We start from the raw sequence: 15,468 nt of genomic DNA on the forward strand, positions 1-15,468 counted from the left end.
AATCGCCGTGTACCTATAATAGGAGGTGTCAAAGTAATTAAACGCTTCCTAATTGTTGCAGTTATCTTTAAATAGGTACGAAATGTATTTAGGTCTCGCTGCAAGGTCTGTGTGGCGTGTCTGACGACAGTTTGACGCAGTGCCCCGCGTCAGCTGGCATACGGTTAACACGATGTAAGCCAGGGGACACCCTGCGTTGCGTAACAAGAATATTTCTTGAAGCGAAGCTGCTTAGCGCACGTCTGGCATGTTGTGATTTAATTCGAATGGAAACCAAATTAAGAATTACACACACAATTATTTTCATCAGCCTGTTAAAGTCTCACTGTTAGGTTCAGGCCTCAATTCCTCATACTGTCAAAGTCCTATTTCTGAGCACAGGTCTTCACTCCGATAGGAGTGACGGATTAAGAGCATGGACCCTCCACACCGTGCCAATGCGGGTTTGCAATACATATCATATCTGTTCTTCTAGCCGGGACCGAAAAAATGGAAAGCAAATTAAAACTCCACACACAACACTGATTATCATCATCAAGCTTATAAAGGACAACCTCTTAGTTTCGGGCCTCAACTCCTCTGAATATCAAAAGTCCCACTGCTGGACACAAGTCTCCACTCCTATATATATATAGGATAGGAGGGCATAGGAAAGAAGTATATTGGACTTAAACTAACTACACTGCTTTTATACGTAGTTGCGATTATTAAACGTTTGTTTTACTAAAGGAGACCTACTAGAGTTCTAGCATTAAAAACAACTACAAAGTAGAATATAAATTTTGTTACTAAAACTATTAACAAGGTGGACACTATCTCGGCTACAGAATTTCCACTATATCGTCGAAGTCAGATGAGATTTGAGACTAATTAATTTAATTTGTTACCGTGTGGTGACGGAATATCAGAGTACAGCTGTCCCCACTTCTCGTCTTCCCGTTGGTGTCGTACATGACCACTAAGTGAATAAAACGGAGACCGGGCAGCAGCTTTCTCTGTGCTACTACTTCCATCCATTGCGTTCACAAATCCATCTGCCCAGCATGGTGTTTATGGGCAAGCCCTCGCGTTGGAAGAGGCCTTTAACCGTTTCGTCTACCTATCCTATCCTGGCTTTATGTATTTTGAACTCTATGTCTTGTGGTTAAAATGCATTATCCAGTAACACCTAGTTGCGCTCTCATTGTATCTCTAAGCTTCGACAGGTTAATACCGCAGAGGACTGTTTTGAGTTATTTATGTGATTTAGACAACACTAAATTTCTCTTTCTTGGACCCTAAGCTGGTCGGATCGACATGTCTTCTTCCTTCTTATTATCACTTCGATCACGTTAACTCAATATCTAATGCTCTGTCAAATAATTCCATTCATGTCTTCATATATGTCCACATTTAGGAATTTTTCTGGAATCGTTATCAAATCGTAGAACAAAAAAGTACCATTTCATGCAACGATACCAAAAAAAACAGCATTGATGGATACTATTTCCGTTTCCCAGGATAATGGCAATATAAAAAAAAAAAAACAGGCACATAATATAACCCCTATCGCATACACTCCTCCAATCTACACAAGTGTGTACATTTCAAAAGTTGCTCCAAATAGGCCTTCTATTTGGATCAGATTATAATTATAGCAAAAGTATAAATATGATGGTTGTTTACATAACACACGCAAACGTTACATAAACATTGCGAAAAGTTATGTTATTGTAGTTCAAAGCCGGTTTCAGTTGAAACTTTTAATCTATTTGTTTACGGTACACGTCCAGCGATCTAGGACATGTGAAATATATCTACTACAGTCAAAAAATAAGTTTTTAAATGAAAAGCTAGGTAAGGTTGGCACAAGGTTTCCTGTTACACAATGATCATAAATAGTAGGTACGAATATATAAATACTGCAAATTTCATTCATACTACAAGTAAAATTATAAATTCGAAAGTGTATCTATTTGTTTCTTTGTTTGTTGTTCTATTTTAGGCTCAATCACTGCATTATTCTTGCTGTCAGCTCAGAGGTAACTTGCATCCGTGAGACGGTTTAGGACACTTTAATCCAGGAAAAATGATCGGTCAATCAGATCAATTAGTTTTATTACCTCAATAACACAAACGTATATAACATGCATCGTTGTCATAGGCTACTTTTTATCCCGCAAATATTCGTATTCCACATAGTGGAACATTACAACATATCTGAAGACCAAAACTGATGTCTGTTCATGGCACCTATGTCCATCCAGCATATCGGAGTGGCTCATCCAGCATACCGGTTGATACGGTTCGTTAATGTTGAGAAGGTCAGCAAGGATGTAATGTAAAATATTGGTATTAGTAAAATTCGTTAAAATTTTATCCTGTTAAACTGTTACTGGTACTGTTTTTGTCCTTTTTCACGCAGCAACATTCGCATTCTTAAATAAGAATGTGAGTAGGGATAAAGTAGAGACGAAGCCGCAGACGCTAATCACGTATTATATGTAACCGTCTGCAATCAACTTAAGATTACAATAATATAAAAACAAAAGGAACGTAAACAATATCGAAGGCTGTCATTACAATATCCGGCGTGTTACGTGTGACTCAATACTCGAATGTGACACAATTTGGCGGCGGGTCGATGCTCCAAATACGTACAAGTATGTGTGTCCACTGACCCAATAATAACGAATCCTTAAGTACCGTCATGTCATGACGCTGATCCTCATTAATTTGATTGATTGACTACTCATGGTGCTTGGGTTAGCAAAGCAAGTGCGTCAATCAATTGAACGATAGAAACTTGCTTATCTTTAAATAGGCCTATTTGGGCTATGACATATTATTTTGAAGCGATTAGCCCCTGACTACCATCGCGTAAAGCAGTACCTACTATTATAATATTGTTGACGTTTTGTTTCAGAATTAAAATCCAAATTTTAAGGACATCAAGGTACATGTCAAATAATCTTTTAAAATAATACTACTTAAGCGATGTATTAGTCTCCCAGGTCTAAAAGAAGTGGATAAATACCTTCTTGTTTTACTAGAAAGCAATCATGAAAACTGCATTAGAGTTTGTAGTAACAAGGTCACACGTGCTCCAATCGCATCCTGGTCTGATAAAAGGCTCACAACAAACGTTTAGGAGTACCCACGTAAAAGTACCTATGTGTCTCATCCGCAGCCTAATAACGTTTTTCGTAGGAGATACCGTTTTAGAGCATAGAATAGGGTATGTCTCATCATCATCATCATCAAATTAACCCATTATTGTCCCACTACAGAGCACGGGTCTCCTCCCACAATGGGAAGGCGTTAAGGCCACCAAGCTGGCCTAGTGTGGATTGGTGGACAATCACGAATCCTTTAGTACCTTCGTGAAGCCGCTCCTCATTAATTTGATTGATTGGCGACCCCTGGTGCAGTTACTACTGCGTAGTTACTAGTTCACAAGGGTTCCAAACGCATCTTGGATATATATGGACTCACAACAAAGTGTTATGAGCACATACGTTTGTATGTTCACTGACACAATCCGTACGTACCGATATGACGTCGCCCCTCATTATTTTGATTGATTGGCGACCCCTGGTGCAGTGGTTTGAATAATCGCCTCGTTAGCAAAACAAGTGCGTCAATCAATCAATTTTATCGAATATAATTTAAATTCAAATAGACCTTTTATTTTTTGTATTACTGTGTGGTACCTCCTTTTTGTATTACAGGTCTCCTATATCCTGGGAGGCTGGGATTAGAGCTTCAATCCTCCAAGCTGCTCGCTGCGTCTGATGCGGATTTAACGTTTTTATCATATTTTGATATTTATAATAACCGAGATCGACAGCTATCCGTTTTTCCGAGCCACGAGGACACGAATCTCAGTTTCCACGTGACTTCAAGTGGAACAATGATTTTGAAATTGTGAAATATTGATATCAAAAAGGAGCAATATTCATTTAGACGGTTTCTTCTCGGCAGAATCTGTCTTCTAAACCGATGGTAGAGTTACTAGAAACAGACAGTAAATGACCTTTTAAAAGTGCTTAAATATGAAGGCTACTCCTAGAGGCTTTTAGTTTATAGATAATCAACACAGTTTTTTCAACAAATCGCTTGACAAATAGGTTTCAAAGAATTTTCGAAACTGGCGCACGTATTTAACGCTAATATGGTCGCCCAAAGATAAAACTGGGCATTTAGGCAACCTATTCCCCTTTGCCACCTTAGCGGAAAAAAAAGGTAATTAATCAAGTGTAAAACGAGGTAAGTGAAGCTTGTAACCTACCTGTCGGTACGTATTTAGACGGGCTTCCCCGAACTACGTACTGTAACGTGTCTAAAACACGGAGGTGTGACTACGTGCTAAGTGGAATACAACGCATCGTCTTCCTGAAACCCGCCCTCTCCCGGCTTTCCGTCCTATAAATATGACGCTGAAACAGTTTCTGCTTCAGTCGTACAGGAAAGCTCAGACAGTGAATACCCGTGCCAAATCCCGACGTTCCCGTGTTAAAACGTGACTAAGATCGCGAGCGACACCGTAATATAAACATTGCAACATTTCTAAAGTTACTGCATCCCGTTTCGTAATATTATCGTGACATAAAAAAGACTTGTCAGTGTTTAATTTTTATTATTCTTGCTTTGATGTTGGTGAAGGAACTAAGTGCAACAATGTTGGACAAGTCCATCTTGGGTGGCAGTTGGGAGAGTGTGGTGAGTTCACATCAGACTAATAAATTGAAAACTCGGAACGTTTTCGGTACGCGCTCGTTAATTATCGTGTGAAGTCGCCGTGATGGATGAGTCTCCCTTTGTCGAAGTTAGGGCTACCCCATGTGTGCGTTCCCATGAAATAACAAAAACAAATCAAAACTTCTTCATTCGAGCCTTCAGACCTACCACAGTCACTTATAACTGGTTCACATTTTATTTAAATTTCATTATTAGGTTCTCTCTTATCTTTTTTTTCTCTTTTTTTAAGAGCTTCACGTCTATCATATCATCAATATCTTGTGGTCATAACTACGTTCCTCGACTTAAAACAAGCCACAAGGTTGCAAACGCGCGCTGGATCTTGGAAACCCGTAACCAACTTTCATATTGTTACTTAGAACTCAGTATAACTCATAATCAGGTATTTGTAAGCCATTTTCTTTCTTAAAGACTTAACTTGCGATTAGTTTGTTTAGTATGTAAACTTAGCTCAGTTGTACGATTTGCCCACTGAGCTGATTTACTTAAATTCAATATTTTAACATCATTGTGAAATAAAGCTACGGCCTATGTAATTTTAAAAACAACAACTTATTAAAACAAAAAAAATAGTAACTAAAAGAAAACTTTTTTCGGCGATAGGTCATAATAAAGGTATAACTTAGCTTAATTAAAAAAAAAAACCCAATAAAAAAACTAGAATTAATCAAAAGATGATTATTATTTAGATAGACCATATATAAAAATATTTTATTTGCATCACCAACCACTAACTAAAAATATTTTATTGTTTTGTTAACCCTGAACTGCACAATAGAGTTGCTATGCTCTTTGAGCTATACCTTTATACGTATGTAGGTATACCATAGATTAATGAGGTGATATATACGGATTACGGAACAGCCTGCGGTCTGTCAGAGTTGCGTAAACTGCAGCCGGTTTAAATGCGCTTAAAAGGCACAACTGGCTTGTCTATGCCCGCTGTCATTGAACCACAAATCGTGCGTGCTCGCTCGACGCTTGAATGTGGAATTAAGTTCTTTTTGTGGTTAAGCTCTTGACATTGCCGCGCCGGTTTCACGGTTACTAGATCGAATTCTATAGAGATATCTATCAAAGATGAGAGAGATTTAATCGGAGGCGCTATTTTGTAATATTACAGCATCGCCTACGTTGATGCAGTAACGAAATGAAGTTTTGCATTTTAATAGTGCGCTGGATTTACGTCTATTTGGAATCTATTCAAATAGATATAATATAGATTGCAGGAAATTGTACCAGAGGTGTTGTTCACGAAGAATAAAGCTATTAATTGCGAAGAATTGTTATTGCCAGTTCGCAAAACGCAAAACTGCTAGTTAATTTTTTTAAATCAATACAGAAAAGAAAAAGAATTATCGAAAGTGCTACACGGATCTTTAAAAAAAATTACATTTACATAATCCGAGGCGAAAGTTTAATAAACTAATACTACGTTAATGCTTTTAGTTAAGACTTGTAATATCTGCGGAAAAAATAACATGATTATTTTTGAGCAAACATAACAAGCAATTTGGGCATTGAGAATCATCTTAGCCTAGCTGTCGGAACATCTTCGGCGAGCTCAACAACTAGCACAGCGTACAGAATAACACCTGTGTCATGAGTCTTGACGGATTACGACATCATATCATATTTTTCGGTTAGATTAGCTCCAGCCGTAAGTTCGGATTTAACGGTTTGATAGAGATCGTTCCGAGATCTACTTCTCGTAAGCAACTTGACAGCTTTAGTATTCACTTAGTTTTACAGTTCTATAAATCTTCGTTGGTTGTTAAATTGGTAATTCTTTCCTAAATTATTTTTATGTTCTATTGTGCTAAATCGGAATGCTAAAAGGGATAAATGATTTTATTAGTATTAGTAGATTCTATAGGTACATTTCTTCTAATATTATAAAGACTACGTTAAAACTAGCTTTACTCAGAAACTACTAACTTGATTTGAAATATTATTTTTACGTTAGGTACACCCGTTTAAACGTTTGTTAATAACTTCAACAAAATTAATTTAGTACTTTTAATTAGTTTGACATTTTCGAACAGGGGAGGTTATTCCAGAGAAGCAGTTAATAAATCAGGTAAAAAATAAAGTTATTTTATAGTCACGACCAAATGAAAACAATAACTTATAGTCTGAGCAAAAAGATGCACAATTTCATGCAATTTGCAATTTCTAGTCCGAAAAAGACCGTAATCGCGTAAGACCATAAATAAAATAAAGAAACTTGTCTATTGAACTCACGATTAAACATCTTATTTTACTTGCCACTCTATCAAGAAACTTTCGAATATTCCGCAAATCGCATCAAAGGAGACTTTGCACAAACACTTTTTCGCCACTTCTGAGTTTAGAAAGCGTACAGTTGTCAATTGACATTCACTGTCAAAAACATCGTTAGTAAGTTACAATCGGGTTTTTGCGAACGTCGTATTTCATGTTGTGGCGAAAATGTTTACTTTCACCGCTAAATTTAAACTTGACATACCTACACTTACTTACTAGGGCTGTCTACGTTTTGCCCTGATAACAAAGGGCGGATTAAAAATACATATCAAGGGTATTTTATCGCTAGAAATACTACTACGTCGTCTCAGCCACAGGACGTCCACTGAACACAGGTCTGTGTAGGGATTTTCACTCGCTACGGCTTAATGCTAACACGTACAACTTTAACGTTAACTCTGGTCTTTCAACGGATCTCCTCATTTCTGATTACACCACATAGAGATACTCCAAGACGCTCATGTTTCAGAGCCATAAGTCATTATGGTCAACACGCAATATTCGAAAACTTTGGTCTACATGCACTGAAGAAGTTGTGATAAATAGCAGACATAGATAAATAAGAATTAGATCGTTCAACAGCCCTACCGTATAAAGATGGTTTAGTGCTGTAACAATCTCTAATAACTGTCACTGCTCCGCTGGTTATTCCGGTTTTCAGTTTCGAAAGTCGAGGGCGCCGATCAGATAGTGATGGATGACAGTATAAAAATTAAACCCGTAGCACAACGCTGATGGATTATATCATCGATATATCGATATTTGTGTCGCTCTTTGTTGAGCGTCGCTATTTGTGTCAATCTATGTTAGAATGCTAGCAACGGATGTGCGAGGATGCAAAGCGAGGCATGTATGTCAAACCTATCTATCGTAACTTAATACCTTAGCACAGTTTTAGTGGCAAGAAGAAGGATTTAAGAAGCTAGCTTTTATAATTAAATAAAAAGCGTTGGATTTCTTATTTCTTTGTGTTTGTGTTTTTTTCTTGTCTAACTCTGCTCAACGCCGTACTCTTTTTTAATCGGCGAAAGGTCGACGTTGATAACTTTCAAACTATACGTCCTAATAAGTAAAAGAAGTGTGTGTGTAATATAAAAAGCGATAAAAGAATTTATCATTGTAATAAATATAGTATCCACTTTAAGAACCAGGTGAAACAAGGAATGCGTGAAACTCAACGTGGACACAAAAAGTTAAACGTGTCTAAATTTTTTTCTTGCACAATTTTAGGTAGGTACGTGTTACGATTAGTCACCAAAGTACAATGCATTAAAATAGATTCCTATCAGCTCTGTACGCAAAAAAAAATTTACACATTAAGTGTTTTAAAATAAAGGTCATACATTTAACATCAGCAACCTTTATATATGACTAACATATAGCCTGTGACTTCTATTGCACTAAGCATAATGTATACCGTTTTATATCGATATTAAATAAATAAAATATAAAGTATGAACACAATCATCTTAGTCTGTTCAACTTACCTTACTTGTAAGTTTTATTGAAGTGCTTAAGTGCCTTCACCACCAACTCGATCAATGTTCGATTGGGGACAGGCCTCTTCTCCCATACAGGAGACGGTTATAAAGTACAGACCCACCATGCTTCCCCAATGCGGTTAGGCTGGCATTAAAGTATACAGTAACAATATTTTTACATAACCAACATTAGATGTAAAGGAATATTTTTTTTTTAATTTATTTAATTTATGAATCAATTCACCATCATGGTGGACTGATACTAAGAGTAATGAATGATCTGTGAGTTAAACAAAAGCCTCTTTCGCCATAGAAGTGATATAGATCATAGAGCTACCACGCTGCTCCAATGTGGTTTGGCGGGCAATAATTTAACAGTTATAAGACCATTAAATTTAAAGATGAGAAAACACTTAACGTTTAAAACAATACTTATATTACTCATCAAAATATTTGGTGTAGGAGAAGACACAGCGTGGGTTTAAAACAGTTAGTCAGTGAATATTTACAGGGGCGTCATAACTATTTTCGATAATAAGCTTTTTAATTGTCTCGTCGCCTATTCGGTTAATAACCTTCGTTCAAGTCGCGTGAGCTAAATATATTCTGTACTTGAACTACTCGTAATACGACGGTAATAGAGGGATCATCAATAGCAAATTATCCGATATAGCTCTGGCATTCGAAACCATTTATATGTTTAGTGCAAGAACATAAAAGCGGTTTATCAATTTTAATAGCATCTACAGTACTTTAATCTGTCTGCGCTTTCAAATGTATAATATTTATATAAGGAAAAAAGATTTGAAAATCTTCATTATCATAAAGTTTAGTTATATAAGGTGACTTTTTTCGTCGTACAAAAGTTATCCTGTTAATCTCGAGTCAATCACAGAGTCCAATATCTGCTATGCATTGGTAAAAAAATAAACAGAAAAATTAATTACAAAATGCAAAATGCAAGAAGCATCCTATATAAAGTGTAGTGGCGCGGTGCGGTGGCGGTATCGATTCAATCAATTGCTGTCGATTCATAAATAAATTATCACTGGTGTATTAAGTATTCAATTACTCCTTTAGTTACTGTAGATCAGATAGATTAAGGGGCTATCGATGTTCGAAGATAATAAAATTAATGTGTATGTTATACAATTGAGATCCCAAAATAAATCCTAATTATCAAAGAATAACCGTTAAATCTAAATAACATTACCAATTCTGTTGAATCTCATGCATAGCTAAATGAAAGAACGTGTGCATATAGCTGTAAATTGGGCAAAAACGTATCCAAGTAGGGTTGTCACTTTATAATAAAGCGAAGTGCAATAATTATTTAGAACTAGCTTTTGCCCGCGTTCATAGTCCGCATTTGTTGCGGTTTTTTACAATTCATGGGAATGTACGTTTACGTTGGGAGTACGTTTTGTTTTCCTGGGATAAAAAGTAGCCGATGTTACTCTCTGTCTCTCCGAAAATTATAAATTTAAATAATTTGTTTAACATTTGTCTGCGTTCTTAAGCACTGCCTGATCTTACAAGCCCATCTTAGTATTTCCTTCAATATCATGTCTACCTTCAGAAACTCACTGAACAAAAGCGCGAATACAATGTTTTTAAACAATTTTTCAACACCATTACCACGTCAACTAATGGACATCCACAGCTGTCCATATGTCTACTGTAGGGAGTTTCAAATACCATGGTCTTGGGCCGTTTGGATACAGCGGTTCTCCGCGACTCGTTAAATGTCATCTGCCCACATCGTCCGAGGTCTACCAACGCTGCGTTTACTGGTGCGAGGTGGCCATTGCAACTAACCAATCATCCAGTTATTTAATCTAGTAAATTTATCGTATAAGTTTGATACTGACAACCCTGTTAAAGTAATGTTTTTTGCGAATGTTCGCACATATGAGCTAACGGTACTTTAAAGTAGGTTTTCCTTCGCGATCACCGAAAATGACTTTAATATACCACGGGAGAGGATCGCTTTTGCGACAGAATATAAAAGTACAATATACATCGCATACATACACAACGTTGAATATTAAAACTGATATAATAAAAGCTGAAGTGTTTCTGTTTGTATGTTTGTTTGTTTGTTTATCTATTTTCAGCTGCACCGTTCATTACTCCGATCCCGTTGATCCAAGTATATAGAGAAAAAATAGGGTCTAATAAGCCGAACGTTAATAACTTCCGGCACAAAGATAGTTTATATCCTGAAGGATTCTTTCCCGAGAAATTAAAGGATTGCTGCAGGATTTACAAAAAACTTTTAATGGACTTATTATTATACTTAAAGGACTTCATAGCTCGCGTTATGGAGGATATGATTATTTACAACACGGGAAAACAAACAACCTTTGGAATCGCGCAGGATTAAAAAAAAAATCAAAAAACACAAACAAAGTCGCGGGCTACAGCCAGTCACTAATAACGAGCTGTCCTCTCGTTTTGTGTGATAACACTGACCCAGTGCTCATAAATAAATATTTTCTTTTCTCTTTAACATTTAGTACGATATGAGTCTGCCCCTTGTGCGATAGCTATGAATAAATCTACAATCAAATAGAGTCGTTCGAGTATACTGAGAATAATCGTTTGCTGGACAACCCAGTTTCTTTCAATAGTAGGTACATGTATTAACTTGGTATTCTTTCTAGACTGTACATTCAATATCTTATTAGAAATCCATTTGACAAATTCCCTGATTCCAGTTCCAAAAAGGCCAGTTAATTTCTGACTAATCATAATCGAGAGAAAAGTAGGTATTTCTAATTTTTAGATCATAAAAAATTCCTTCATATCGCATTTAGCAGTAAACACTCGCTTATTTTTCTATAGGCGATTTTAAGCTTTAGTTTTAAGTTAACTAACCATCTTGTCGTTATCGTAATCATCTCACTACCATGTACAATTTTTATGTAATATATGCATCAAATCAATCTAATAACTGGATAAAGAAATGTCTAACTTTGACTTTCAAAGTAGCACATATATGGATATATACAAAACCCTTATTTATAGACCTACAAAAGGATCCCATGACGTGGAATAACAGTCCCATACTAATGAGCTAGCAAAAGTCAAAAGGTCCCTTGATGTGCAGTGTAGAAGAGAGACTTTTTGTAGAGTAAACGGAAAATTCTATCTTTCTCAGAGCCTAGACTAGTTAATGAATTGAAATATTGATATAATTCGACTAAGATTTGCTGTGTTAAAGTGTGGAACCCATCAATAGTAAGTCCATTAAAATCGGTTAAATTGATAAACAACTCTTCAAACAAATAAAAGTGCATAAGCCATTGTGATTGTTTTAAAGTTCTAAAGTATTAATTCTTTGAAAGACTTAAACAGTATCCTAAATACTGCGATAGATTTAGTAAGTGTCGTTACACGCACTTAGGAATTCAATTGAATCTATTAAAAGTTCGACCATCGTTGCATTGAACGCCTCCAAGTATATCTATTGTCTAAAATAGCTCGTGACAAATATATCTGTGTACCTTTTAGTATTATCACCTTCGGCTTTTAATAACAGCCACAAATAACATCCAACTATGCACGCCGGGACAGAAATACTATACGTATTTTAGTATTACAAAACAGCGCATATGAAATGGGACACGCGGCATTTGCGAGAATAGTATAGATACAGCCACTTACGGACGAACAAAATTCGACTTTCGGCCTTTACCTGAAACAAAATAAAAAAGTTTTTTATTACTTTATAAAAACATCGGTAACGTGGGGGCGAAATTTGATGATCATTAAATGAAAAGTTTACTTAAACTTGACATTTTATTTTTTTTGGTGATCTGTTCACCTCATGTTTAATAAATACTTAAGTGATATATTACGTGTCCAATTAAAGCGATTGCTATGATTGGGATAAGATGTAACAGTTAAATCACACAACCTTCTGTAAATCATTAAATGAGATAATCACGCGTAATAATTAGACCGTGTTAACTAACACCGGTAACAGTATTTATAACGTGACCCATTTTTTTCTTGCGACCCAAATTCGCGACAGTGCAATGCGTGTTTTTTTACATGAACCATTAAAATTAAATTGCAAAACACCACCTGTCAAAAGATTGGAGAAACATTGGCCGTGTCAAGATTGGCGGACGTTGAAATATGTATTCTCTTAGAGCCAAGGTGTATCAATTTATTGTGAAATCAGGCTAAGCCTTAAAACGTCTACAACGGTAACCTGGTTTCGGTGATAAATAAAAATCACTCGGAATGTAGATAACGAATTTAAATATCAAATAGAAAATTTCAAACATTGTTTCGACGTCGAACAGAAATACGTAAGATTATACGCATACTCATTCGAAGTATCTTTTCGCAAAGTTGCGTAAATTCATTTTCACAACAACTCGATCCGGTTAAATTAATTAACTTCAACTTAAGAGTCTTATGTTATTGAAGATTTTACCGAAGAGAATATAATTAAGTAGAAAAACTAAGCTTTTATTTATAGACCTATTACTTAGATAGATCTATTACTTCTGTTCTATATTTCAATAGAGGAGTAGCCACATAATTCTAGCGTTCAAAATAAACCATATTCTGAGGAATACGGCTAGTAAAACATCTATTTTTATTTGACCTATTCTTTGACCAATATGCTTGCTCCATAATATTGTAGAATTTCAAGAAAGCTATAAAAAACCCAGTTGCACCATAGCAAATAAATTTAACTATTATGTTGAAAGTCTTTTTAATTTAACTGTTACTGTTATTTATTACATGAAAGCTTTTATTAAGAAACACCAAGATGTAGTAAAATAATGTAAAACAACATAGGATTGAAGGGCATCCCCAGTTAAGAATCCGGCTCAGTCTTTGCCGATGTTAAACTATTTTTATTATTGATATCGCTGTCTCGGCGTAACCTCGGCTTTGAAGAAAAAGGGTTTGGAGTAAACTATATTTATTACGAACTATTATTCTGTTTACTTCCTAGACAGTTCACTGTCGAACCGCATTAGTTTACGAACTTTGCCAACAGTCCCAACATCTCGCGAGCATATGGCTCTTCTAACAGGTGGTGTCAGACATGTGGGCACCGGGTGAAGGGCTCCGATGACGAAAACAGACAAAGATAGATGAATATTACTAAAATAACAGAAAGGGACGGCGATCCGGCCCATACGACGTGCGTCTTGAAGCCCTCAGTCACGTACGATATTTATGATATCAGTTACTTTGAATAATTCCCAAGATCTCTCATCCAACGTAGTTTACGAGACAGCGATTAAAGATTCTCAAACACCTTGTTATTTATGTAACTCATTAATTTGATATAGCTAAGCTGTTGCTGATTGTGAATTCGTCTCTATTCCAGATCTCGCGCGATGATTACGAGATCGACTATAGCCCGAGCCCGAGGGGTTCTCCGTTGAAGGATACGTCAAACATCCAGGACGATCAGCCTTATCTGATCAGCCGGCACAATCCTAACAAGACCTTCCGTCGAGAATCGGTAATTGCCTCGTGGAAAAACCTAAAGAAGGAGAGAGAGCAAGCTCTTGGCAAGCGGATAATTTACGTCGACCCGGACAATTATGAAGATTACTACGGAAGGAACAAAGTAAAGCGTTGCAAGAGCGAAAGAACGGCAAGTACGCCACGCATTCTTAAAAAGGTTAAACGTACATACTCAGTGCTGTACCGCTACGACCCGAATGAGGAGAAGGTCGTAAAGGAGTACAAGTACCAACCGACTAAAGAGCCTGAGCCGACAATGAACTCAATGCAGAAATCGTTCTCTGAACCCTTTTTGGGACCCGAGAGGATACCCAAGAAGAAAGTTAAGAGATCCATCACAACCCTTCTGAACATCAAGACGAAAATCCTTAACATTTTCTCACCGAAGAGTTAATGGGTTTACAGAAGTGAATCTGTGGGGTTTAGTTGCTCAATTTAATGCATTTTCCTTTAGGTTAAGTAAGCGTTAATAAATTTCATTTGGTATGAAGTGGATAGCGCTTGTGTAGTTATGTATAATGTATACTGATAGTTTTAACGTATTAATTATGCATCCGTAAGTAATGATGGCGTGTTAATTAATGTACTTGACATTTCGTGTAAGTGAAATGAGAGAGAGCGTGTATGTTAATTCAATCCAAACCTGTTTCTTATATACGTCCGTATATGAGAAACGTGTCCTATTTCGATGATATTTTAATGCGGCTTGGTTTGCGTAGATTTTTGAATCGGTTATCCATGTGACGCGCAAATATAACCATCTGATAAAAGGATCTAAAACAATCAATGATGCAATGATATTTAAATTACCTCAACGTTAATACTTTTGTAATTTACTTCAGAAAAATATAAGCTCTCTAGAATTAGATGTTGTATAACCAATTTAAAGGATACTTGTTTATATTACGCCAGTTAAACTAGCCATATTTTATAATTAATTTTAGAATTTTGTGATATATTTGTGTGTTGTGATTAAGCTAAGTGTGACTTCGTCTTTATAAGTAAAACGCTTATAAAGATTGAAAGTAAAACAAATAATCCTCCAAGTCTGTGTCTTAATCATAAATTTTCAAATGGTTGTTTCAAAAATGTTGTTATTTTATACTTAATTACAAAATTATAAAAAAAAAATCGGTTCCAGTAACAGTAAATTCTAGGTAAACTATCATCAGCATAAATTTTATTATATACTCGTAAAATCAAATAATGCATTTTGTGAAGTTCCATAATGAAAGGTCCGCATAAAATAGTCATTGAAAATTTCTGATTCTTATCACATCTCATCTAACACATAGATTTTTATAACTTAAAGGACAAAATTAATTCTGTAATTCTTTATATTTTATGGAATATAAACGGTATTACAATAAATTGCTAGACTTAGTGAAGTATTTTTTATTTATTATGTTCATTCCTATTAATTAAAGCGTAAGTTTTTGAAAATAATTTTGTATAA

The 15,468-nt window shown here is 35.9% G+C and overlaps 2 protein-coding genes across 2 annotated transcripts in view; one reads left to right on the forward strand and one right to left on the reverse strand.

Annotated features, from left to right (window-relative positions):
- The window catches only part of LOC120634432 (dual specificity tyrosine-phosphorylation-regulated kinase 2), a 214,323-nt gene that overhangs the window by 50,144 nt on the left and 148,711 nt on the right, over nt 1-15,468 (reverse strand). The window lies entirely within an intron of this gene.
- Nucleotides 4,424-15,350, forward strand: LOC120634433. Its single transcript, XM_039904989.1, has 2 exons — nt 4,424-4,701; nt 13,870-15,350. Exons 1-2 carry the CDS (start codon nt 4,633-4,635, stop codon nt 14,404-14,406), a joined length of 606 nt encoding a protein of 201 aa, XP_039760923.1. The 5' UTR covers nt 4,424-4,632; the 3' UTR covers nt 14,407-15,350.

This window comes from Pararge aegeria, chromosome 24 (genome assembly GCF_905163445.1).
Source record: "Pararge aegeria chromosome 24, ilParAegt1.1, whole genome shotgun sequence".
In the NCBI taxonomy this organism is placed as follows: Eukaryota; Metazoa; Arthropoda; class Insecta; order Lepidoptera; family Nymphalidae; genus Pararge; species Pararge aegeria.